Source organism: Fukomys damarensis, unplaced genomic scaffold, assembly GCF_012274545.1.
Source record: "Fukomys damarensis isolate Sample0158 unplaced genomic scaffold, DMR_v1.0_HiC HiC_scaffold_36, whole genome shotgun sequence".
Taxonomy (NCBI): domain Eukaryota; kingdom Metazoa; phylum Chordata; class Mammalia; order Rodentia; family Bathyergidae; genus Fukomys; species Fukomys damarensis.
In genome coordinates, this window is record NW_022900948.1 from 16,380,889 (window position 1) to 16,408,107 (window position 27,219).

The 27,219-nt window shown below is 39.3% G+C and overlaps 1 protein-coding gene across 3 annotated transcripts in view; it reads right to left on the minus strand.

Moving 5' to 3' along the window:
• Positions 1 to 3,133: 3,133 nt before the first annotated feature.
• The window catches only part of Hemgn (hemogen), a 30,009-nt gene continuing 5,923 nt past the window's right edge, over positions 3,134 to 27,219 (minus strand). Inside the window, exons 3-7 of one of the 3 annotated variants that reach the window (XM_010614403.3) lie at positions 24,407 to 24,612; positions 14,693 to 14,825; positions 12,020 to 12,113; positions 6,019 to 7,202; positions 3,134 to 3,375 (exon numbers count right to left, since the gene is read on the minus strand). In XM_010614403.3, the coding sequence (XP_010612705.1) occupies positions 3,272 to 3,375; positions 6,019 to 7,202; positions 12,020 to 12,113; positions 14,693 to 14,771 (1,461 nt within the window). In that variant the 5' untranslated portion in view covers positions 14,772 to 14,825; positions 24,407 to 24,612 and the 3' untranslated portion in view covers positions 3,134 to 3,271. The remainder of the gene's footprint in view (positions 3,376 to 6,018; positions 7,203 to 12,019; positions 12,114 to 14,692; positions 14,826 to 24,406; positions 24,613 to 27,219) is intronic. The other 2 variants (XM_010614402.3, XM_010614404.3) reach the window with 2 other exon arrangements.

Here is a 27,219-nt window from a genome sequence, read left to right on the forward strand (position 1 = left end):
TTTTTTTTTTTTTTTTTTTTTTTTTTTTTTTTTGCTACCAGGGATTGAACTCGAGACCTTGTGCTTGCAAGGCAGGTGGCAGAACCACTGACCTAAATCCCTGGCCCAGGGTTCATGGATTTCTAAGAACAACCATTGTACCTACTGTGAGGGGAGGACAGCACAAAATATATTACATGGACTCTAGCAGGATATTTTCCTTTTTTCTTTTCCTTCCTTGCATGTGCCTCTATGTGTGTCTGATACTGGGGACTGAATCCCAGGCCTTTGCACTTACCTATAACCCCAGCTCTTTTTTGAGGCAGGGTCTTGCAAAGTCACTAAGCTGCCCATTCTGGGCTTGAATTTGTGATCCTCCTGCCTCAGCCTCCCAGGGTGTTGGGATTACAGGTGTGCACCATACCTGGCTTCTTGTGAGATTTTAATTCTATGACCACAAGGTTGTAAACCATGAAGAAAATGAAAAAAAATTAGATGCACATTGATGTTTGGTTGGGAGTGATGAGAAAGTAGAGAAGTTATGTGTGCGTACAGGAAGTGGGGGAGGGAAAATGTCAGAGGACCTAAAATGTAGAGAAGTCTGCTTCCCAAAGCAATATATTCCTCTTTCCATCTATTCCCCATCTGTTTCACCTTGTGCCTTTTGTGTAATAGTCCGCATGCAAATCTCTCATGTTCATCTTTGTGAGACACTTAGATCTTGAGATTTCACTCAACTCTTGTCTGTATTCTTAAGCCCCTCCAGCAGGTAAAATTGAGACAGCAGCATTCTAAGATGGAGTGTTATCATGAAAGGCACTGAGCAAATCAGATGTGACTTTGGGAGTACTCAGCTTCTCTGAGGTTATTAGCTCATGTGTAATATGGGAGTGGCAATCACTGCCCATCCTATTTCACAGACTTTAAGGTTGATTAAATTCACTAAGGTATGCAGAAGCACACGAAGTGTCATCCAGATTTAAGACACCATCTATTCTAGGGTTGTTCTTCCCTCTGTATGTTACTTGAGGGACTAGGGATGTAGGTCAGTGGCGCCATGCCTGCCTGGCAAGCATAAGGTCCTGAGTTCAATATATATATAAAACTTGAGTGTTGTAGAATTTAAGTAATGATTGTATAATGAATACATCCTGTGAAGGAAGTAGCAAATAGGAGTGAAACAGCATTATAACTTCCCACTAGTGTTCTGAACCCTAGGCTAGAGATGAGAATCATCCAGAGAGCTTTTTAAATAAAAATGCCCTAAAGGCAATGCTGCATCTTGGGTTATATTTTGAAGCAGTGAACATGATCAGTGGAAAAACTAGCGAGAACTAAATGTCTGTAGTTTAGTTAATGATAATGTAGTTTTGACATTTAAATCATAGTTATGTAAGATGTAATATTAGGATAAACTAGGTGAAAGGGATACAGGAACTGCTGTATTATCTTTACAATTTTTCTATAATTCTGAAGCTATTTCTTTAAAGCTATTTTCTTTTTTAAAAAGATTATTTTAAAAGTTCAAAAAAACAGTTCCTGGCTGTTGCTCAAGATAGGGGAATCAATCACGAGGGAAGCAATCTGGGCATCTATACTTTTAAAATCTTCCCCAATGAATCTTACGTACCGTGAAGCTTGAAAGAACCACTGTTTCATAACATAATGCCAGAGGGTTTGGGATCCACCGCTCTATAGCCTAGTATCTACACAAGGCCGATGTGGAGAGTTTGTGCAATTGTGTCCTTGCTGATTGAAACTTTATTTGCAAACATCTCCTTTACTCTTCACCCCCTGTAATAGTAGAAGGAAAATTGAAAACAACCAAAATACGAAGGAAGATATCAGACATCTTTCTGCCTAGAATAGTTCCTGGGCTCTTGTCTGTCATCTTGACCATTATCTCCAGGTGAATTTTCCTAACATATGAAAACTGCCACTTCGTTGTTCAAAAGTTTTACTTAGTTTCTTGTTATCTAACACATGATACATTTCTTACGTGTGCAAAATTCTCTACACTCTAGAAATGGATTAGCTGCATAATGAAAGATTTTTTAGCATACAAGCCAACTTGCATATGGACCCCACTTTAATTATAGTTGTATGCAGTTCTTTTTTGCATGCCTTGAACTCACACATTTCTAGTTGACCTGCAATAATGCTTCTGCTCTCCTGTGCAAATCCTCTCCATCTTTCAAGGCTCCACTCCAGCAACAGGTAAGCATTTCCTCTATTATATCTACTGTTCATGTGGTGTTAATGCTTACTAGTAGTTTCTTTTGGAATTATTGGTTTTCTGCTTTATTCCTCCACAAAATGACATTGACTCCCAATAAGCAAGGACTGTTTGCCATATAGATCTTCTGACCCCATAGCACTATGATGCTGTCCACACAGTTAAGCATGTCTTAATAGTTTAATGTACATTTTGCACAAATACAATATTTAAAGAGTAAAAAGTAGAAAACCCAAATTCACATACAAAAAGCAAACTACATTCATCATTCTGAAATCTTTTTTTTAAAGAATCCCAGAACAAAAATTATTCAAATTAATCCAGGCATGGTGGTGTATGCCTGTAATCCCAGCACTCAGGAGGCTGAGGCAGGAGGATCACTCTGAGTTCGAGACCAGCCTGGGCTACATATTGAGTTCCAGGTCAGTCTCAACTATATAGTGAAACCCTGTCTCAAAAAACCAAAAACAAAACAAAACAAAATTATTCAAATTAATCCAGGCATGGTGGTGTATGCCTGTAATCCCAGCACTCAGGAGGCTGAGGCAGGAGGATCACTCTGAGTTCGAGACCAGCCTGGGCTACATATTGAGTTCCAGGTCAGTCTCAACTATATAGTGAAACCCTGTCTCAAAAAACCAAAAACAAAACAAAACAAAATTATTCAAATTAGCTAAAAGAAATAAAGCATGAATAAAATTTTGATGTTATATCAAAAATTGAACAAGTTTGACAAAACGATACACTTCCAAAATTCAACCACTTTTTTGGTCTTCAGAATTAAATGTTTGTTATTAGAAGGAAAAATTATTCAACCTTTCCTTGTCTCTTCCCTTCACCCCCCACATATACATACACACCCAATGTGCACATACACATACACACACATGGTTAGAGCTTTAAAAAATGTTAGTCCCTCTCAAATATAAAAGGAAAAGAGGCCAAGTTAAATTATTAATGAAAATTGTAGGTATTTCTACAATACTTTGAGGAAAAACACACACAAAATATTAAGATGTACATTCCATTGGATTACAACTTTATGGTTGAGCATTGTTAAAACAAAACATAGTCATACACATCATTTTCTGGATGAATCTCTTGAATGTGTGAAATTACTGGTACTTCTGGTTCTTCTATTTTAGGTTTTTCTTGCATTTCTGTAAAATCAAATAAAATATGAAAATGACTCAATAAGTAGTATGGAGACAATTGACTGTCCACTTGGAGGGAAAAAAATCCTCATATCAAGTACAAAAACAAATTTCAAGTAGATGAAAGTTTTATTGCAATACTAGGGATTGAGCCCAGGAGCTCATGCATACTAGGCAAGTGCTCTACCACTGAGCTACACCCTCAGCCTTGACACAGAATTCTTAAGTATCATCATTGTACAGTGCTGGTAAAGGTGTAGAGAAAGGGTACTTATATAAATTATTGATTTGCATTAATTGCCACAACATTTCTAGAGGCCAGTCTGAAATATAGCCAGACTTTTTTTTCCTGGAGGCAGGGTTTCTCTATATAGTTCAGGCTGACCTCGAACTTAAACTCACTATGTATCCCAGGCTGACCTCGAACTCACGGCAATCCTCTGACTTAGCCTCCAGAGTGTCGGGATTACAAGTATGTACCACCACACCCGGCTCAGTCTTTAAACATCAGTACTGTGGGCTGACCAATTCAACTCGTAGGGATTGATCCAAAACATGAGACAAATTTAAGCTTCCAAAATCCCAAATTCCTTATACTGTATACAAAGTGGGGATATCACTGACCTCACGGGGTTTAAAACATTGAATAAAATAATTTATGTAAAATATTTGATACAGTAGCACACAGGAAGTACTAAATAAATGTTAAATAAACTTCATTCCCAATGATGTTGAACATTATGTATTAGTAAAATTTGACAACTCACATGTTTGTTGATATAAGGGTTGATTGAATAAATTATTGTACATTCACATAGCACAAAGTTATGCAATATTACAAAAGACATCCTAAAGATGGCTATAATTTCCAATTTTTTTTTTGTACTGGGGATTGAACTTGGGACCTTGTGCTTGTAAGGCAGGCAGCAGAACCACTGAGCTAAATCCCTAGCCCTAATTTCCAATTTTTTTTCTGGTACTGGGGATTGAACTCAAGACCTTGCACTTGCCAGGCAAGTACAGTACCACTGAGCTAGATCCCCAGCCCAAGATGACTATAATATATAGGATAAATGGAAAAAAATTAAAGAATTATTTATTTAAAAATTTTTAGAACAACAACCTTAACATTGGGGATTGGAGATAGGAGATAGTATCATGTGAACCTTCCTACTCTATATTCACTTGTTTGAATTTATTATAATGAGCACATTACTTTTATAATTAGCAGAAGAATAAATAGTCCCATTTTTTTTGGTAAGGCAAAACCAAAACTAAAATGAGCGTTACTTGTCCATATTGGCCTTGCTGAGTTTAAATGATCAGGCAGGAATCCCACCAGCACAAGGAGAGTTTAATACACCTGTTTTTAAAAATTTGTTTTAAGTAGTTCCTCAAAAGCTGCATTACTTGGGAACCAATTAACATTATATTTTTGTTGCTCTCGTCTTTTAGCAGAAAGAACAAATAAGCTACCAAAAAAACTCCAAAGGGGTTTCTTCAGAGAACATTTTCCTGGGGATAAATACCTTGTCTGGTGTGAGAGATTCAGACCATTTCTTTTTGTTTTTGTTTTTGTTTTTTGTAATGCTAGAGATCATGCATGCCAGGCAAGTGCTCTGCAACTAAGCCAAACTTCCAACCCTCACCCCACTTCTTAACTGTCTACAGTATTGTATAAAGGAAATCAGGATTCTTTCATGTCCCTGAGGCAAGTCAAAATAAAGAAAGAGGGCTGAGCATGGTGGCATACACCTGTAATCAATCCAATCACTCAGGGAGGCTGAGGTAGGAGGATCACCATGAGTTTGAGGCCACCCTGTGCTACAAGCAGTTCAAGGCCAACCTGGAATAAATAGACTCTGTCTCAAAACACCAAGAAGAAAAAAAAAAGATCAATCCCTTTTTTAAAAAACTGTGCTGAAGCCAGTTGTGGTGGCACAGGCCTGTAATCCCCACACTCTGGGAGACTGACGTAGAAGGATTGTGAGTTTGAGCCCAGCCTGGGCAATGTAGTGAGAGCTATAGCAAAATTTTAAAAGGACTGGGAATGTAGCTCTGTGTGAAGGCCCTGAGTTCAATCCCCAGTATCTCAAAAAACAAAACAAAACAAACAAACATACTTTGCTAAAGAAGAAGCTTTTCAGAAACAAATCTGAAACAGGGTTTTGGTAAAGCTGATAAAGCTTCCCAGAATGAGTTCCCCAGTTCCCAGATTCACATTTTACACCTTTGTACCTCCATCGGTACTTTGTACTATGAATTCACTTGCCGTTAGTTTATCAGGAAAAATAAATTTCCTGGAAAAACTTCATTCATCTAGTTTTCTTGTTAATCTAGATTTTATTGTGCTTTAAAATACTTGTGCTCTAAGTCACCTTATATTGAGTTCATTTTACTGATAGCTTCTTAAAATGAGTAGCATATACAAGTACCTACTATGCAATACTTGTATTTTCAATTATTTTCTTTCAATGCTTTGGAAATTTGCCAAGACAAACTTTAGTTGCATGTCAAGTATTTTTTTACTTGAAAAACGCTAATGATAACCATAGTACCACCTACTGAAACAACTGAGCATTGCTAAAGAAGGTTGTAAATTACTACTGTGAGTGAGATGTACCTGTTGTTGCTATAAATAGCCCCTACCTTGAGGAAGAGTATAAACATCCTTAGCATCTTCTCCGTGTGCTGTAGGGTCCTGGCCATGGGGCTTGCCTGTTTCTTGGTATGGTTCTGGAAGGTCTTCTTTAAGTACATTTCCATTTGTATATGTCTTAGTAGAGAGGTCTTCAGGCTCACTTGTTCCTTGGTAGGTTTCTGGTGAATATTCTTTAGGCCCAGGCGTTTCACGGTATATTTCAGGTGAATATTCTCCAGGCTGAGGTGTTTCTTGGAATATTTCAGGTGAATGGTCTTCAGGCCCAAGTGTTTCTTGGTTTATTTCAGGTGAATATTCTTCAATCTTGGGTGTTTCTTGGATTCTTTTATGAGAGGGACTATTAGGCACATTCATTTCTTTATATGTATTATGAGAAAAGTATTCAGAATCAATTGTTTCTTGATATTTTTTTGTAGAAAGGTCTTTAGGCTGAGATATTTCTTGTGTTTGGAGAAAGAAGCCTTCAGTCTCAGCTTGATCTTGCCTCAAAGTTGGTTTCTTTGGTCCAACCGTGCCTGGATGTGTTTCCTCTGCATAGTCTTTAGGCACATCCAATTTGAGGGATGCTTCAGGAGTGCACCCTTCCTGGTCAGCAACAACTTCATAGGTTGTAGAATAAGGGGCTTTGGGGACAGCTGTTTCCTGGCACATTTGAGGAACAAGGACTTCAGACTGAACTGTATCTTGCCATATTTTGAAAGGATGTTCTTGAATCACAGCTATTTCTTGGCTTGTTTTAGGAGCAAGGACTTCAGGCTGAGCCACACCTTGACATACTTTCGAAGAATGGTCTTGAAGTACCAGTATGTCTTGGCACATTTTAGGAGCGAGGTCTTCAGTTTCAGCCATATGTTGGCATGTTTCAGAAGAATGGCTTTGTACCACTATTTCTTGGTACTCAGAAGAATTTTCTTGGTGTGTAATGCTTTCTTGAGGTAGTTCAAAAGAATGTTCCTCAGCCACAATGTTTTGGGGGGAAGCTACCAAAGCAGGGGCTTCAGATACTCTTCCATGTGGCTCCTTTTGTGCCTCTGTAGGTACCAGTGCCTTCTCCATCATTTCCTTTGCTGTTTGTGACTGTGGCTCTATCTTTGGTTCTGCATTTCGTTGTCTCTTCCGGCCTCTTTGATTTACTTTTCCTGTTTTTTGCCACTTTCGTTTCTTCTGTTCCCTGTAGAGAGATCAGAATTAGTCAGAAGCAGGACTACAGAATTCAAATAACTACTCTTAGTAACAGTTCCAGGACCTTACTGCTTTATTGCACCACCTTGAAAAATCCCCTTAATCTCTGTGGGCTTCAATGTCCTAGTTTGTAAAATAAATAGTGCTACATGGTCTCAACTTTTAGGAGAGGGAATATTTCTCCAGGACTTTTTAACCTTAACACCTTACACACTGGTGTAATAGTGTGTGTGTGTGTGTGTGTGTGTGTGTGTGTGTGTGTGTGTTAGCATAACCTTAAAGTTGGGTTATGGGCAATGTATAATTCCTGTATAAAATAATAGATGACAAGCCCGGCATGGTGGTGCGCACCTGTAATCCCAGCACTTGGGAGGCTGAGGCAGGAGGATCGCTGTGAGTTTGAGCCCAGCCTTGGCTACATAATGAGTTCAAGGCCAGCCTGAACTGCATAGTAAGACCCTGCCTCAACAAAACAAAACCAAAAAATGACATTCTGGTCTATGACTTCATCTCTTTGAGTTTAGTGAGGTAGCCCCACTACCCCCTGGGTAAACTGATCCAACTGAGTTTCTGACCTACAGTGTAGGCATGGCTTCTCAACTGTGTAGGCTGAAGGTGGATTGTGCATGTAGCTTGCTTGTCTGATACAGTGTCTTCTTCAAGGAATGTTGAGTAGCTATCACATATATAAAATGAGATGTACTGTAAGCTGGGTCAAAAGCTGCATAAAGAAATTCTTGAGGTTAAGCAGCCTGGTAGAAAGGCATGAGTGGTCCTATTATACCTAATTAATAGATTAAAGATCTAGAAGATGAAATAAGATACATGTGAATTGCAGCCAGTGACAAATTGTTAGGCACTGCAAATATAACCAAATACAGATGGCTAATACAGATGGGCTGGGGGGATGGGGAAGGTACTATAAATAAGCATTTCATCATTTTTCTAAACCTATTGAAATTCTGTTCCATGCCACCCGCTCTGTGGAGCCTTCTCTAACAGAACACAAGACTGAAATGCTCTCCCTGCTTAAACTTATATTTATATATACTTATGTATACTTACAGCAGTGCTACTGAATCTATGGCACATGTGTTTTCTTTTACGACAAAAGATATTAATGTATTAGTTGTTTTTTCTAAACTAAAACTTCAGTTGCCAGGTTTAATTGCAGCGATGGCACTTTATGATAAATAAGTGGGTTTTGGGTTGCATTAGCAGCACTTGTCTCTAAAATGTTCACTATAGGATTTATTGTTTCATGATTTAAGGCAGTCTACCTCATACTATGGTTATTTGTGAAGAGATCATATTTCTTTTAGTAAACTAAATATTCCTTGGAGAAAAAATCCACTGTTTCTTGTGTCTTTGTAGTGTTCATAATTCCTTGCACATTTTTTAAAAATCCATGTCATTCTACATTTGCATATGTTCAAAATTTTTCTTAGTAAAAATGTTTAAAGATTACTTCACTAAAAACAATTTGAAGTCAAAATCATATATATATTGTGGTGGCTCATGCCTGTAATCCCAGAACTGTGGGAGCCTTAGGCAGGAAGATCAGAACTTTCAGTCTAAGGAGCCAGGAATGTAGCTCAGTCGCTCTGTGCCTACCTGGCAAGCACAAGGTGCTGAGTTTGATCCCTGGTACCCCCCCCAAAAAAAGTTTGAGTCCAGCCTGGGAAATTTAGCAACTTAGTAAAACCATATCTCAAAATTTTTAGAACTGAAAAAGGTCTGGGGTATAGCTCAGTGGGAAAGCCCTAGGCTCAATCCTCAGTACTACCCCCAAAAAAGGATAAAAAGAAGTATGTAAAATAAACATTAAATAATAAAAATATGATTTTGATATTTTATATAATGAAATAATAAAAATATTAAGAATCCTGTAGAAGAAAAGGAAATCTGAAGATGACATTCTGGTACCATAGAATTTTGAACTATTGCTCTAAGTAACCAAAGTAACAAGACAAATTATAAAGCATTTATTGTCAGGTTTTTTTTTAAAGGTGATATGTCTGAATTCTTCAGGAAACATTTGCTTTCCCCTAGATATTATTAAATAATGTTACATAGATTTCTTTACAAGGAGATCTGAGTAATATAATGGCCCATGTCTTCCCTGGTAGTCTTCTTTTTTCTTTTTCTTTTGGTACTGGGGATCGAACTCAGGACCTTGCACTTGCAAGGCAAGTGGCAGAACCAGTGAGCTAAACCCCCAGCCCTTCCCTGGTAGTTTTCAAAACAATGCAAAAGTTTTGCATGGCCTAAACTTAGTCTGTACTTTCTCCTGATTGTGGACAAATCACTTAACCTCTCCCTGCCTTGGCTTCTCTATATGTAGTATGTAATAAATAATATCTGCCCAACTTCATGTGGCAGTTGTAACTTAACGTGGATGAATCATTCAGATACAGTAAAACTAGTTCTCTCATATTCATATAGAAACATCTATAGTCCTCTCTATGTGTCTGGCCCTGTTGTCACTGTTAGCTAACTTTTGTAATCTCACATCAACCTGTGAGGTAGTTACTATTATCTCCATTTTGCAGATAACAACCAAGGCCCAGAGAAGCTTAGTAATTTGCCCCTGAGTCAACAACTAGTAAGTGAGGAAGTCAGGCTTTATATCTAGTCAATCTGGCCAGTCTGCCAGTCTCTGAACTATTACACCATGCTGCCTCACTTTGAAGCCATTAAGGTTTCACTGTGTATATGTGTTGTGATGAGAAAAGAGGGTCTAACACTCAGTAACATAAGAATGTCACCATGGCAAGTGTAGCCAACTGCCAAGCTCACCAAGGTGTCATCTACTTCAGAGAATTCCTCAGCCTTGTGTCCTCAGCTCAGTAAACTTGGAAAATCAATTCTGTCAGCACAAGGAGGCTAGCCCTGTTTATCAGGGCAGAGCTCACTGACTAGGCTCAATAAAACCAAAAATTAAACCTAAAGACCAATTTTTAAATGAACAGTGAGAAGTGCAAAGTCACTTAGCAGAGAGGGCTTAAGAAGGGAAATGAATGTAAGGTAAACAAACCCACTCTTTGTGAGAAATTCAGTAATAATCAGAAGGCTGGTCAATGGGTGTAGAAGTGGGAAAGCTAACTGGATAATCTTCAACAGGACCCAAGTATAGAAGTTTCTGCTATAAAATTTTGGTTGTGTTCCTGAAAATTCTCACCTGCAAAATCATGTACTAGAAAGTAGCAGTGGTTATGGGGTCGGGGGATAGACTTTGGGCAAACAATTCAAAACCTATACAATCTTCACTTGATCTTAACCAAAAGGCTGGGAAGCAATAAACAACTATACTGACTTTTAATATTAACAAAACCAGTCATTGGTACCAAGGGAGACTCCTTGGTTAATTCAGACAGGCAGTCTCCGCTGGCTGGCGTCTGCCTCAAGGGACAGTGAAAATGTAGAAAAGCAAAGTGTCATTGTAGACTCATAGTCACTGGACTATTAAGCTAGACACAACAGTAAGTGCAAACTTCCACGTGATGAGAGAGCTCTGCAAGGCCGGGGCATCTCTCTGGGGAGGGAGCCTTGGGTGCAGGCTGGAAAGGATTCTGCTTTCATAGAATCCACACAAGGGGCTCTTTCCTCTTCCTCTGAAGGTTTTAATTCTGTTTCCACTGTTCTGGTCATTTTGACTAGGAAAAATAAACCAACACCACTGCCACATTATACTGGCATTATTTTCCTCTGTACCAATAACATGTGAGCTAACAGGCCTTACAGAAATATATGAGGTAGCAAAACAGACAGCCCTGTTCTGGCAGGGAGTGAAAAATGCTCTTTCTTAATAAGAAGGCAATCTGGGCACAGTAAAACTGCATACTCCCTGCACTTGGGTGACTGAGGCAGAAGGATCTTTTGATTCCAGGGGTTTAAGGCTAGTCTGGGCAACACAGAAAGCCTATCCCCCCTGCCAAAAAAAAAGTTAACTAAAAAATTTTAAAAGAGTGCTTTGCAAAATAGTTCTCAAGTAGGAGTGATTTGCTCACCTTTTCCCAACCCACCCCAGAAGACATTTAACAATGTCTAACAAGATATTTTGACTATCTCAACTGGGATGGGAAGGAAGAGGTGCTATTGGTTTCCAGAGGTCAGAAAACTAAGCATCCACAATGCACAGGACAGCCTCCCAAAATAAAGAACTATCCTGCCCATAGTATCCCTGGTGCCCAGGCTCTGTGGGCTCCCTTTTTCTATCTTCAAGCAAGCAGATCTCCTATTGCCATGGTCATATTCCAAATAGATGCAGTTGATGCTGCCTAATTTATAATCATGTTCCTGTACTCCCTCCCTAAGATTACATTAGTGACACTGGTGGTAGATTTAGGAACTCCCAAAGTATCTATCACTCATTTACAATGTTCTGGGTTATTCTGAGCTGAGAAAATCATACCTAGTGAGCAAGGGCGACACTAATAGAAAGCTCCTCCACAATAAACTGTTAACAAGATGCTTGGATGTCTACGTATATATTACCAGGGTAGCCGCTCACCGGGCTTCTCCACCACATCATCTGGTTGCCTGGTGCTTTAACTAAAAGAGACTAGGGATACAGAATTTTACTCTGTGGCTTTAGGCAAGAGAGTTAAAACTTTGAAGATTAGTTTCTCTTTCTTTCTTCTTTCTGTCTTTCTCTCTCTTTCTTTCCTTCTTTCTTTCTTTCTTTTTAGCACCTGATGCATAGGATTGGTGCAAAGACAGAGGGGCAGTGTTAGTGCAGCACTGCTTGCCACATAACCTATGCTGGATAAACATTAGTCCCCTTTCCCTGGTAATACTCCATACCCAAATGCCCATTGTGAAGTTTGCTTTTCTTGTGCTTCAGCTTTTCTTTTTCTGAGTTGTTCTCGGTTCCGCAAACTCCAAGTTCCAATGATTTCTGTAGGATGAAAATGAAAGTTACTGGAGAGAGATATGACATGTGGCATAAGTCACAGCGGAAGAGTCCTATTGTCAAGTGCTGGAATCCCTGTGCTGGGTTTTTCTTCTAGATTTTGAGGACAAGAGCTATATCCTCATGCTTCCAGATAGGCTCTAGGGTAGTTATTTAGGAAATCTTTTTTGAATGTAAAGAACAGAGACCTATTTAGACATGGTATTTGTACATAAGTGTGCTACCACCCTATTCATTTCATATACATTCAACATTGAACCTAACAACTGAATTTGATTTGGTTCTCATCCAATTCAGTTGGTGACCAGAATCAGGGAAAGAATTAAGTTCATGAGGTGAGGCACCACTATATTGCTGTGTCACCCAAGCTGGACATATTCTGCTATCTTTAACATAATAACCTGGATTCGTTTTATTCCTCATTTCTGTCTAGGTCATACATACAAAGTTGTAATGATAACATATCACAATATTAGAAGTATGTCTCATGAAGTAGTCATCCTATGATTTTACTGATGACACGGTACTTAATCTAGCCAATGCACTCTTATTTACCCTGCTTATATTGAGTATTTAGGCTGTCACCATCATATCAAAACTACTGCATATGAACTATTGCCTTGTGAAAAAGAAAAAAACATCTATTGTCATGCGGGCTGGGGATTTAGCACAGTGGCACTGCACCTGCCTCATAAGCACAAGGGTCTGAGTTCAATTCCTGATACTGGGAAAAAAAAGAATCCACAAACTATTGCCTTGCATATCAATAACTATTATAAGCATATTCATTGCATATAGCTTTTTTCTCTTTTCAATTTTCCCCTTAGGGTAGTGTTGTTTCAAGATTTTTAGACTATTAAGGGTATTATCCAGCCAAATGAGATGGCCCACACTTGTGCCAAGCTACACAGTACGCTGAGGCAGGAGGATGGCAAACTCAAGGCCAGCCTGGGCGACTTAGTGAGAACCTGTCTCATCATAAAAAATAAAAAAAGGATACAGCTCAGTGGTAGAGCAACTCTGTGTTGAACCCTAGTACCCCCAAAAGGATTATTATGAAAAAGTTTCTTCTCTCATCTGGGTTTGAGAAAAGCAAATAGGTGTTCCATGTAGAACCTCTTAGAGCCTGTGGAGTAATGCAGAGCTACACCACGGCACCTTGTTTTCTTAGGGTAAGATTATTTTCCCCTTGTGCTGAGGATTGAACCCCACAGCCTTCTCACTGTGGCACACACACACACACACACACACACACACACACCCTTTTTTTTCTCAATTTTTAGGCAAGGTCTCACTAAGTCACTAAGTTGCCCAGGCAAGGCTCGAACTTGCAATTCTGTCTCAGCCTCCAGAACGGCTGAGATTATAGGCACGCACCACTGTGCAGGGCCAAGGACAAGGGTTCTCTCTCTCTTTTCAAATTTAATCGTACAGTTATTTGCTTATCTCTTTGTTTTCTATTTTATTTTACTAGTACATGTTGACAGTACAATGATCACACTCGTTGTGGGGAGTTGGTACATGTGCATTAATTCTTTTTATTCCCCCTGCCACTCCCCTCCCATCTCGCTCTCTCCATCTCTTGGTCCCCTACCCATTTGTAAATCTATTCTCTGTTTTGTATTATCTCTTTCCTCTTTATTTTTACTTTAAGTTTCTCATATAAGAGAAACAGTACAACATATAAGTTTGTGTGTCTAATTTAATTCACTTAACATTATCAAAGTAGGGTTGTTTTTACCAACTTCTGGTTAGAATTACCATTTCCTACAATTATGAATATAGTTAAGAAATCTCAGTAATTCTAGTAGTATGCGACTTTGTTACCAAAAGAAATAAGATTTTTTCATATATTGCTATTGTTTCAGATGCCTTAAAATATCATTTATTAGACATGATTTGTTTAACACTATGATTATTAGACCCATCACTGTATCTTGTTATTTAATGTATCTATAAATAAACACATATTGCTATATCATAATTTAAATTTTTTGACTATTAATGTAATTGCTTCCTTTGTAATCTTCTGTATTTAATTTTATATATTTTAAGTGTTTATTCCAAGAAGGGATCTTGACCTCATCAGAATACCAAAAAGATCCATCAAACCAAAAAGTTTTAAAACATTATCTTAGGATGTCTCAAGACCTCAAGTTCTGCAAAACATTTTAAAAAATGCTACTTTAGAACAGATCCCAGGGCTGAGATTAGGAATCAAAAGTATAAGCACTGCTACAGTTCTCACCGCCTATTTCCAGATCGCTTTCCAAAAGTTCGACCAAATTTGTGCTACCAGAGAAGTGTAGAGGTATATTTTCATTATTTTTCCTTTAAGTGAGCATCTTATTAATCATTTATTTGTTATTACCTTATGTTTCTCAGGCTTATTAGAATTTTAGCTCTAAAAGGCATTTTAGGTGTTTATATAGCCAGTTCTTCCCACTTAAGTTTCTCAATTTTGCCTTTTTTTTTTTTTTTTTTTGCCAGATCCATGAAGAAGAAAATAATCATAGCCCCAATTCTTCCCAACAGCTACCACCTCTGGAGGTTTCTTTCTTTACCTGGAGCAGGGGTCTCTCTTTGATGACGTTCAGGTGTCTGATGGCACTGCAAATGAGACTGATCCTCTCTCAAGTCCATTTTGCTGCAATATCTTCCTGGTATTTGGTCTGGCTTCCACGAGCAGCCTAAAATCTTGTTAAAAATATCAAAAACAACTAACACTTAAACACACACATACACATACACATGTTCCCTTGTCACTTGACTTCCCGCCTAAAAGTTTTATCTGGGTGGGCCACAGCTGCAGATGAATTCTCCTTTCTTTATCACATTGCACAGGTGTGAGCATGGGAATGACTGGTGCTGAGTCCTCGTTCCCGGGCACATACAGGAACCTCTGTGGCACAGCCTGGCACGTACAGCACTCAGAACAGCAGTCCTTTGGCTCTGTTCACCAGGAAGCATCTGAACTCCTTTTTAGGACACTCAATAACTGTACTGGAGGTTGTGCCATACCAGGCTGTGGCCAGAGGGCCTCCTTTTGCAATACAGAGGTGGCCTAGTATAAGCAGAACACTGAACTAGGATCCAGCCATCTCAGGAGCCCAGGGCAAGCCATTTCCTTTTTCTGTGACTCCCTTCCTCATTTGCAAAATAGGCAAATAAACCCTGTCTTAACTATTTCATATTGTTCCTATGAAAGTATATGTGTAAAATTAATTTTACTTTTTTCTGGGGTGGCTTTTTTCACCTTAATATGTTGCAAAATAACCACATGAATGCATCTCAAAAAATATATATTGCAAATAGTTTCCCTGGTGTGAGTAATCTGCACTAATACATAAGATCCTAATAAGATTACTGACATTTAGAAATGGGAAGAAAGGAGCTAAAGGTGTAGGGAAGGTGGGATGGGTAGGGGAAGGGTAATAAGGGAAAAGAAAAGAATGTGATATAATGAAAAGATGAAAATAAAGTGTTTGTAGATGGAGAGGGGAGGAGGGGGTGAAGAGAGGGCGGGGGTAAGGGGAAAAAATGAGAATCAAGACTTGTCATGTAGAGGTACAGGATCCCAACAACGAATGTAACTGTACTGTACCCCTAAAATGTACCAATAAACTCAATTAAAGCTGAAAAAAAAATATATATATATTGCAAAATAATGTGATGTCTTGGTATGTATGCTGGTTTACTTAGACAGTAAACATCAAGGGGGGCAGGGATTTGGCTCAGTGGTTCCGCCACCTGCCTCGCAAGCACAAGGGCCTGAGTTTGATCCCAGGTACCAAAATAAAATAAAATGAAATAAACATCAAGAACCAAATTAGGAATTCAAAGCCAGTTTGTATATATATATATATTTTTTTTTCTCATTCTATCATCCATAAGTGATTCAAAATAACCAATGAAATCCACTATTACTCATCCAAGGGAAAGTCTAATAGCATTTCTTAATGAAACATCACCATATTATGTTCCAGGAATTAAGCTGAAATCAAAGGGACTATCCAATCTCCAATCTACCATCCCATCTGTGAAGGCAGGCGGCACAGAGGACCACGGCTCATCAGAAGAAGGAATGCTGAGCCTCTCCTAGCCCGGGCAGCCAGCCTGGGAGTCATGGGGTTTGCAGTGTGTTCTGAGACCAGATTGAAATGAGAATTTGTGTTCCAGTGTTGCCATTCTGAACCTCAGTGAATTTAGGCAAGCTAGACAGTTAGAGAGCCATGGAGCTGGTTTGCCTATCTGCAATATGAGGACATCCTTGGTCTCTACTTCGTAAATTTACTGGGATGGTTAATTCAGATAATCACTAAAAGGCATTTTATATATGGCTAGCATATTAAATAAGTGGCACCTAACTTCTTAGTAAATGTTAGCTGCTATATTAATAATAAAAATAGTAACCAGATTTTGGTAAAACAAAACATAGTTTAAATGCTTTGAAAAAACTCAGAAAATCTGAAGGAGTGCACCTGTAATCCCAGCCATCTGGGAGCCTGAGGCAGGAGGATTATAAATCCAGCTGGGCTGGGCACCTTAGTGACTTAGCAAGATTCTGTCTCAAAATTAAAAATTTTTTAAGTTCTGAGGATACAATGTAGTAGAAAGGCCCCAGGTTTAATCCCCAGTACTAGGGAGGTGTGAGGGCAGGGTGGCATAGACCATTATAAACCAGGCATCATGGCACACATCTGAAATCCCAGCACTGAGAGGCCTGCATAACTTAGTAAGACCTTGTCTCATAAATACAATAAATATGGGAGGCCGGGGCAGGAGGATTGCTGTAAATTCAAGCCTAGTTTGGACTACATAGTGAGTTCAAGGCCAGCCTGAACTATACAGCAAGACCTTGTTATTAATTAATCTGCAGATGTTGCTCAATGGTAAAGTATCTAGGGATTCAATCTCCTCCAAAAAAACCAAAATAAAACAGAAACAAACAAAAACACATTGTAATGTAAAATAGGCACTACCTTACATCCCTAGTCTTATTTTGTGTATGCACTCTTTTTTCCTGCTGGAACCCAGGGCCATACACATGCTCTGCAAATGCTCTGCCCTTGAGCTATACTCACAGCCCTCACCATCTCAACACATTAAGAACTGGAATAGCCCAAAATCATCTTGTCCTTTATATTTTTTTTTTCATTTTTTGAGACAGGGTCTCATTATATATATAGTTCAGGCTGGCCTTGAACTCACTGTTGTAGCCCAGGCTGGCCTCAAATTCACAGCAATCCTCCTACCTCAGCCTCCTGAGTGCTGGGATTATAGGCACTCCTTCTTTTTTGTATCTGGAGAAACTGAGAACCAAAGAGGGGAAGGACTCACCTCTATAATATTTTTATTGCCAGTACCACCTCTTATTAATTCTGAGTTGGGTCATGTTTTCTTATGCTTGATCTTGCCTGGGTATGGAAATTATGTGTAGGGGGAAGGTAAGAGAGAAACAAGGTCTCAAGCACACAGAAAAGTATTGAAAATGACCTAACACCCCAGTATGAATTACCAAAATCTAAACTGTTTTTAATAGCCAAATCCTAATGTTTAGCTTTATGTTTCTCAGTTTCCCAGCTTTTCACTGAAATAAATCTCTGTATCTAAAAATTCAGATATTTCAAGGAACTCTTATTCTAAGGAATCCTGGGAATAGCAACATTCTTTGTAATTTATCTTTTGAAAATTTTGGATTTTCAGATATAAGATTTTAAAAACTCAAAGGAAGGGCCGGGGATTTAGCTCAGCGGTTCAGTGGCCTGCCTTGCAAGCACAAGGACCCGAGTTCAATCCCAGGTACCCCCCTAAAAATAAATAAATAAATAAATAAATAAAAACTGAAAGTAACTTTGAAAATTATTAAAGTGTTTGACAAGCATTTAAAATGTTGGTCCTTGGACCAGGGATTTAGCTCAGTGGTTCCATTGCCTGTCCTGAAGTTTGATCTCCGGTACAAAAAAAATACACACACACACACACAAATATTGGTCCTTTTGGAATGTTTCTTTGGTTTTGGGTCTTTTGAGATAGGGTCTAACTATGTGGTCAGGTTACCCTTGAACTATGTAGCCTAAGTTGGCCTCAAACTTGCACCGATTCTCCTCCTCAGCATCCCAAGTACTGAATTACAGGCATAACCCACTATGCTCGCCTATTTGTTTGCAATACTTGGAACTGAACCTAGGACACTCACACTGGGCTTATCCACAACCTTTTTTAGTTTTTATTTTTGAAACAGGTTCTTACTAAGTTGTTAAAACTGCCCAGGCTGGGCTTGAATTTGCTGTCCTGCATCAACCTCCTAGAGTGCTAGGATTACAGGCATGCACCATCAAGCCCAGATGGGGTGTTTTAATACTTGCTAGCTAAATTGTTTCTTACATTATGATAGATCAATAAAGTAACTTTACAGAAATGCTCTAGGATACCTTCTTAGGATACAGAGGTACTCCTTTTTTTTTCCTGTACTGGGGATTGAACTCAGGACCTTGTACTTGCAAGGTAGGCATGGTGCCACAAAGCTAAATCCCCCGCCCAAGAGGTACTTCCTAAATAGGTGTATCCTTACAATTTATAGTATCCTGTGCTACAATTCAGCAAGCTTGACTGCACACAAGGTTGTTGAGCTGCAAAGGTGGACAGTGTAGAACCTGAGCCCTGAATGCCATAGGCTCATGGAGGAGAACAGACACACATTTTTATTGCAAAGGGATTGTATTTAGATTCTTCAGGATCTGTGACAACTTCCACAGTTGACTGCACCCCTTTGCAGTGTTCTCTATATCTAGAAGGAGTGTGTGGAGGGACTAGAAGAGGTGGAGTCTATGCAAGTCAACAGCAAATCGAGGGCAATATTGGGTGGAGGGGACTAATTGGGGGCACTTTGGCACAAACAAGATTGGAAGTCAGGCAAGGTGTCTGGTATGATAAGCAGACCAGAGCGGGAATTTGGGACAGAAATAGCCATACAGTTAATTCATAAGCCATAGTTTGTGGTCTTTTCTATCATGAAAAAAAGTCTAGAGTTATTACCAGAATATGAAATATTAAGCGTCAAAGGCCAGATATTTTAAACAAATGCCATTTTGTTCTGGAGTTTTGTGTATATGTACATAAAATTCCCTCTTGGCCACAAACTCCTGGGGGCATTACCTCTCCTGAATCCCTTTTTGTCTACAGTGTGGACTAGTGAGCACCCCCATCATCCCCATACATGCCCTCCCTCCTGGATGCAAGGTCAGCTTTGTGGACATGCAGCCTGGGGGTGGTAGTTTGTACAACTGAGGGGCTGATGTTGCTGCAGAACCATCTTCTGTCCTGAAGGTCTTACTATTGTTCATCCTGTGTGCGGGAGACAACTATTAAGAGGCAAAGCCCTAGGATGGAGATGTAGCTCAGTAGCTCAGTGGTAGAGAGCGCTTGCCTATCAGGCACAAGGCTCTGGATTCTAACTCCCACCACCACCACCCAAAATTTCTGCCTTTACAAAACCTACATTTTATTTCTTTTTTTTTTTCTGGTACCAGAGATTGAACTCAGGACCTTGCACTTGCAAGGCATTTGCAGTGGCACTGAGCTAAATCCCTGGCCCAGAAACTATATTTTAATGGAAATATAAACAAACAAAATGTAAATGCATCAGATGGTGATTAAAACTTTGGAGAAAATTAGTCCGAAATATTAGGAGAGTACAGGGGAGGATGATGTTAGCTCCTCTTTTTTTTTTCTTGGATGGGGTCTCATTACATTATCTAGGCTGATCTCAGACTCCTGCGCTCTCAAATGATCCTCCTGCTTCAGCCAGCTGAATAGCTGGGCCTAGATACCTGGGCTGTATACCTGGGCTGCTCTTTCAATAGTGTGGTCTACTATGGCTGGACTATGACTGGAATGGAAGAAGGAAAGAATGGAAGGAGGAAAGACACCAGCTCTGCTGATATCTGAGAAGGCCTTCCTGGCAGAAGACACCAGCAATGGCCTAAGGAGAGACAGAGGCAGGGATCAGGGAGTAGCTTGTTGCCCCTAGTAGGGATTTCTGCTCAAAGGAGATGAATAGTTATGGGGTGGTTTTGAACAGCAGAGTGATACAGACTGACTCGAAAGTTTAAAGGATTATTCCAGCTACCATGTGGGATAGGGAAGAGGTGGGAACAGGGAGACTGATCAGAAGGTCATCACAGTGATCCAGGTGGGAGACACCGATGGCTTGGAGTGTGATGGTAGTGGGGAAGTGGTGATGAGGTTTTGGACAAACTGAATATGGGTTGAGGTTTGGTCTGAGCAACTGAAAGGATAGAGCAAGACTGGGAGGAGCAGACTTGGAGGAGATGATCAAGGGTTTACTTTTGGATGTAAGAACGGATTAAGGAGAAGAGAGCAAAGGAGCAGCCAGTGGGACAGAGAGAAACCAGAAGTCTTGTGTCCTGGAAGCTAAATTGAAGAAATGTTTTAAGGAGAAGGGATTGATCAAACTGTCAAAGTTTGCTATAAGTGAATAAAGAAGGATTGAGAATTGTCATATCAATATATTTCCTATAATGTAGTTCAATTCAACTAATTACAGACTGTGGTGTTCAGAGATGTTAAATGGGGTCTTAGCCAAGAGTACACAAGTTGGACAAGCTACACAATTTTCTGGGGCCCAGCACAGAATGAAAATGCTGGGCCTTGCTGGGCCTCTCCTTCCAAACTTATTAAGAATTTCATGATGCCTAAAACAGAAACCCAGCACAAGGCCCTACTTTTAGCAAGTGTTTCACTGATGCTGGCAGCATACTCATAAAGTAGCTATTATTATACTCATTTCTCAGATCAAGAACCTGATGCTTTAGTAATACAACTAAGGTCATAGTGTTAGACTTATAGTTTGAGCTGGAAAGCTAAGCCTTCAGCCTCCAAATCTGGCCCTCTTTCTGTTAGACCAAACCAGGTATTGAGCAAGGGAGCTGCTGTCCTGCCTCCTGACCACCTGGAACAACAGATACATTGCCAAGAACTCCTGCTCCAGGAGTCTTTATTGTGTGGATAATAAGGGGGCATAAGAAAAATAGTTTAGCTCATACACTGCACACAGGTTAGTGGCCAAGGATAATATCATTTTAGGCTCTATTGACAGAAATTTAGAGCCCCAAAACCAGGGAGATGATAGTGCTGCTGCACTTTGACTTGTCAAATGCCAGGTAGGGTCACACTGTGAAGACTATGTGAGTGGTTTGAAAGCATTTATTAAAAAGAGCCAGGGTAGAGGGCTCTGTCATTTTCTGGCAGGGTAATTTGGGGGAATATCTCTTCTTTCTGATCCTCAGTTTCTTCCCTTGCAAAACAGAAAAGTAATACCTCAAAGAGATTCTGTGAAGAATAAAGAGATCATGAGAGCTTTATATGAAATGAAAAGCACTGTGCTGATGTACGGCCTACAAACTCAGGCAGTGTTAATAATACTATTTGGAGTGTTCTAATGATGCCTCTGGGCACTTTCCTAAAATACAATGGGGTGGAAAAATCAAGGAAGAGAAGACATCATGCACTTGTTTATCTTTGCATGCCTTCCCGGCTAAAATTACTTTCTGAAAGCTTCTGAATTCTTCTCAACGAATGGTGGACCTTTGTATTCCTTAAGTGGGAAAGGAGAGTTTCTTATGTCCTGCTCAGTCTGTGGTTGTGTGATAAGTAAGCTCTGTCTCTACTAACACAGATGCTACTGTACATGTACAGATAATGTCTTCTATAACTTCAGAACAGCAGGAGCCTGACTTTCATCTCATTTCTCCACAGCCCCTCCTCTGGCCTTCTCGAGCTAATACTGCCTTCTGCGAACCACTTAAGAGTTTACCCCGAGGGTCACTCAGGCATCAAGTTTGTTTACATACTGGCTACTCCCAGCATCTCTCAGACATGTGTCATTTCAGCCAGTTGATTCTTCTTTGCCCAAGATACACTTGTACATCGGTTTATTCTTTTAGATTGACTATTTTTTGCATAGTTTTTATTTAAAATAGTGTATTCACCTTTGATGTTTGTTTCTAGTGAAATCTAGTAAGTTCTGGTTATTTTGTTTCACTAATTCATGTTCATTTTGTGAAAAATAATGTAATTTTGTGCTATAATCTCTACAAACTCTTATTGTGAGTATATTAGATGTAATTTCTATACTTCTTGAGAACTTGTTGACATTCTTTTATAATATAAATCAGACACATCTGGGATACTGAGACAGAATAGGAAGTGCCAAAAGATCTGCAAAAGAAAAAACTAAAAGAGAGACAAATATTAGCATATCAGCGAGTAAACTGTGTTATGAAACAGAAAGACAAAAAAAGACATCCTGTACTGTCAGCTGTTCATAATACTGAAATGATAGAACTTGAAAGAAGAAATGAAACTTTAAAAATTCCAGTAGACGGGCCAGGGATTTAGCTCAGTGGTGCCGCCACCTGCCACGCAAGTGCCAGGACCCAAGTTCGATCCCCGGTACCAAAAAATAAAACAAAATAAAAATTCCAGTAGTGGCAGATGGTTATAATAATTCTATGAGTGGTATTGACAGAGTTGACCAACATCTAACAAGCTATCTTGCAATCAGAGAGCAAGAAAAAATATTATAAAATATTTATGCACATTCTGGACCAAACAATATGGAACTCGTTTTGTTATTTATTCGAAACAAGGGGGCTCAAAAGTTCATTCACAATTTAGATTAGGTCTAAAAGACCAGATAACTTAAAAATACAGGATAGCAAAACGCCAACCAGGCAGACAACCATCGATGTCTTCACCATTACATTTAATGGGTGGACATTTTATTGAAATTATACTATCCACAGGAAAAAAGGAAAGGCCAACATGACAGTGTCAGCTGTGTTGTTCAAAGAAAGATAATACTGCAAAAAGAATTCAGAAAGAGACTAGATACTACTGTCCAGATTGTAATGTTGCTTTGTATATTAAATGTTTTAAGATATACCATACACAGAAAAATTATTGAATAAATTTGATTAAATTGTCATTTTTACATTTCCTGTTATATTGCTTTATAAAAATAAATGAAGACATACGCAATTGTTGGTCATCCTTATTTAAATATTAGACTTGTAAGTGGTTAAAATATGCACATAGTAGCCATATCTGAATAATCATAGGCAAGTGGATATTTATCTGGGGAAGGGTAATTCTGCTCCCACCTTGAGCCACCGTCACATCTCTAGCCTTTTGTCTGCGAACTTCCTGAATGCCAGTGTGTTCTCAGGAGCTTTTCCTAAACCACTTCCTTCCTTGGCACTACAATTTAGTTCCTCCTTCCATGTGTTATTCTCTCATAAGTTATCAGTGATTTCCTAATGGCCAAACCCCATCCTCTCCTAGTTCTTTCAATTTGAGCTGTCTGCAGCTTAGCTCATGATTCCTCTGAATACTAGAAACTCACTCTGTTCTCAGTTTCTATACAGGTGTGTTTTTCACCTCTCTACTCCCTCCTTGCTCACAGGTTCCTCTTTCACTCTCCTAGAAATGAGAGATGTTTTCTAAAGATGAGTTCCTTGTCCTCTGGACTGTCACCCTCAGAAAGCTGAGCCAACTCCATCCTTTTACTTATTACAAGATATGATCAAAATATAAGCTAAACGGGGGCCGGGGCTAAAGCTCAGCGGCACATTGCCTGCCTGGGAAGCACAAGGCCCTGAGTTTGATTCCTGGTCAAATAAATAAATAAATAAATAAATAAATAAATAAATAAATACTAGGCTCCCCTGTGTTTCATTTCTGTTGGAATAGTAGACCTGGATGTACACCTTCAGAATTGTTCTTAACTATCTTTTCACACCTTCACAGAAACCAAGAGCTGAGTGAGTTTCCAGGAGAATATTCAGTTCTCACTCAGCTCTGTTGACTGATTCAAGGCCCCACATGTGTGCTCCCCTCTTTTCCTTTCCCTTGCCCCTATCACAGAGGGGAACTTCAACTTCTCCGAGGAACTGCTGGAAAAGTTTCTTAGGTGGTGTATCTTCTTCCACCTCCCCTCACACTCCCGAGCCCATTCTGCACAAAAAGCCTGAACATTCCTCCTATAGCTGGCTCTGAACCAGTCATTACCTTGTTTTTAATTCTGCAAAGTTCCAGTATTGTCTGTAAAATAAAGGCTAAACACTGTGATCTGAAGCTAGAGGCCACTTCCCAATCTTCTTCCCAATTGTCTTCCTGAAACCATGCAGTGTCTCAATTAAATAACACCATTTGCAATCCCTGTTTTGCATAAATCTTTCCAACACCCATAATACCTTTGTGCGTACCTTCTGGTTGTTCGGTGCTCTGCCCTGTGTCTGGCCATCCAGGCAGCTAGTGCTTGCTTACATCACAAAACATTTGATGATGGTGGTGATGATTATGATGAGATATGAGCCACTCCACAGTGTCATAATGGATCCCTGATGCTTTATATGAATCATCTCCTTTATTTCTTCCAAATTACATCATCCCCATTTCACTGGTAAAGAAATCACTGTTATATCCCTAGCCAACCCAAATGCATATGTGGTACAGTTAAGGCTAAAAACAAGGCTTATTCTAAAGTTCACAGATGTAACTCTTTTTTTTCTTTAGGTACTGGAGAGAGAATTCAGGGGCATTCTGTACCAGACTACATTTCAAGTCCTTTTTATTTTTGTAAAGACAGGGTCTTGCTATGTAGCCCAGGCTGGCCTCAGACTCGCAATCTTCCTACCTCAGCCTCCTGAGTAGCTGAGACATTAACCATTATTTACTACTGATCTTTCCTACCTAGAAGTAATCTGTCTTTTCTGAGCTATAATCATAGCTGCTTTTAAGCTTCTTTTTTGATAAATATCACAAAATATTTTTATTGTTTGTGTATATACTTCTTTTCTACTATGGTCATTTCTCTTTTATTCTTCTTTCTACTAAATTCACTTAGCAAACATTTATTGAACATCTATTTCTTGACAACCCCCTTGCTAAGACTTGAAGAAAAGAAATCAAGAATCTTTTCCATCAGGGAAATCACAATTTAACTGAGGGTGATAGACAACAAGTAAAATTTAACTTAGAATAAAATACATCATGATAAGGGCCAGGGATTTAGATCAGTGGTTCTGCCACTTGCCTCACAAGTGCAGAGTCCCGAGTTTGATCCCTGGCACAAAAAACAAAACAAAACAAAAAACTTCAAAATAAATCATGATAATTTTTTTCCTCATTGAGTTTATTGGTACTTTTTAGGTATACAGTAGTTACATTCATCATTGAGATCTGGTACCTTTACATGACAGGTCTTGGTTCTCATTTTCTCCCCATACCCCTGCCCTCCCTTCACCCGCTCCTCCCTTCATCATGATAATTTTAATATCAATATTTTTAAATGTTCTGAGGATAATGATTGCTTAATGCTACTATGGGATTGGAAACATAAGGCTATTACTGATGCACCCCATGACCTTTATTTATTTATTTATTGTTTTATATTCCTAACTGCCTTTGAATGACCTTGGTGTTAGTCAGTAAAATGAAAGGTGGGAAAATGAAGATACTCTGTCTTTCTTTCTCACCATCTAATGGCATTAAATTTTCTCGCTTTTTTTTTTCTGGTACTGGGGATTGAACTCAGGATCTTGCACTTGTGAGGCAGGTGCAGCACCACTGAGCTAAATCCCCAGCTTCCCACTTTCCTTTCACAGAAATAATAATAACCAATATTTACTTATGTATTTATTTATTTTTTCAGCAAGTGCTTACCATATCTTAGGCACTGTTTTAAGCAGTTTAAATGTAATAACTCATTTAGTCTTTACAGTATCATTTAAGGCAGGCACTTTTTTTTCTGAGATGGGAAAGTCTCACTATGGTGCTCAAGATGGTTTCAAAATCCTGAGCTCAAATGAACCTTCTGCATCCGCCTCCAAAATAGGTGTGTGCCACCACACTTGGCTCAGTCACTGCTAATGAGATTCCTATTTTATAGAGGAAGCCATTGAAATACAGCAACTAAATCTGTATCCTATTTGTTTGTTTGTTTGTGACAAGGTCTCACTGTGCAGTTCAGGCTGACCCTGAACTCACTATATAGAAAAGGCCCACATTGAACTTGTGGCGATCCTCTTGTCTCAGCCTCCCAAGTGCTGGGATTATAGGCGTGCATCACCATGCCCAGAAAACCTGTGCCCTAAATTACAACCCTAGTAAGTGGCAAAGCTGGCAGTTTGAATCAGGAGATCATATGCTTAACTACCTTGCTCTCCTGCCTCTCAATTCTCCTTCTTTAGTATTCAATAAAATAAGATTGTAACTTTTTGTTTTTGGTTTTTTGAGACAGGGTCTTGCTATGTAGTTCAGGCTGGCCATGAATTCACTATGTAGCCCAGGCTAGTCTTGAACTTACAGCAATCTTCTGCCTCAGTCTCCTAAGTGCTGGGATTATAGGCATACCATCACACCTGGTGCAACATATCTTCTTTTCCAATTCCCTATTTCTCCTTTCTTCCCTTTCTCCCTCTTCTTTACATTGATCTCTTTCTACAATCATCTCTTGACTACCTGCTCTAATCCCAGAGACATGTAGGGTGCTAAGGACATAAAAAACAAGTACAAAAACTAGTTATGGTGACTCACACTTATAATCTCAGCTACTTCCACAGCATGGGACAGGAGGATCTCAAGTTGGAGGCCAACCTAGGAAACTCAGCAAGACCTTGTCTCAGAATAAAATAAAAAGCCCTGGTAGAGCACTTGCCTAGCATATACGAGACCCTGGGTTTCATTCATCCCCAGCACCACACCAAAAAAGGCAAATACAAAAAAAACACACACAAAAAATGGAGGGGACACAGAGGCAAGATGTCTAAACAAGACAGAACAAGCCAGAGGGATGGAGCCAAAGAAGCCTTCCTGGAAGAGATGATCTTGACCTTAATTTTCAGCCATGCACAGGGATTGATGACTAGGACACAGCACAATCGCAGGCTCTGGAATCAGATCTCAGTTCATCCAGATCAGATCTGTGGCCTTGGATAGGTAACTTAAAATCTCTCGGTCTAACTAGGGTCATTCATAGGAAAATGGATGCATATTGGCCATACTC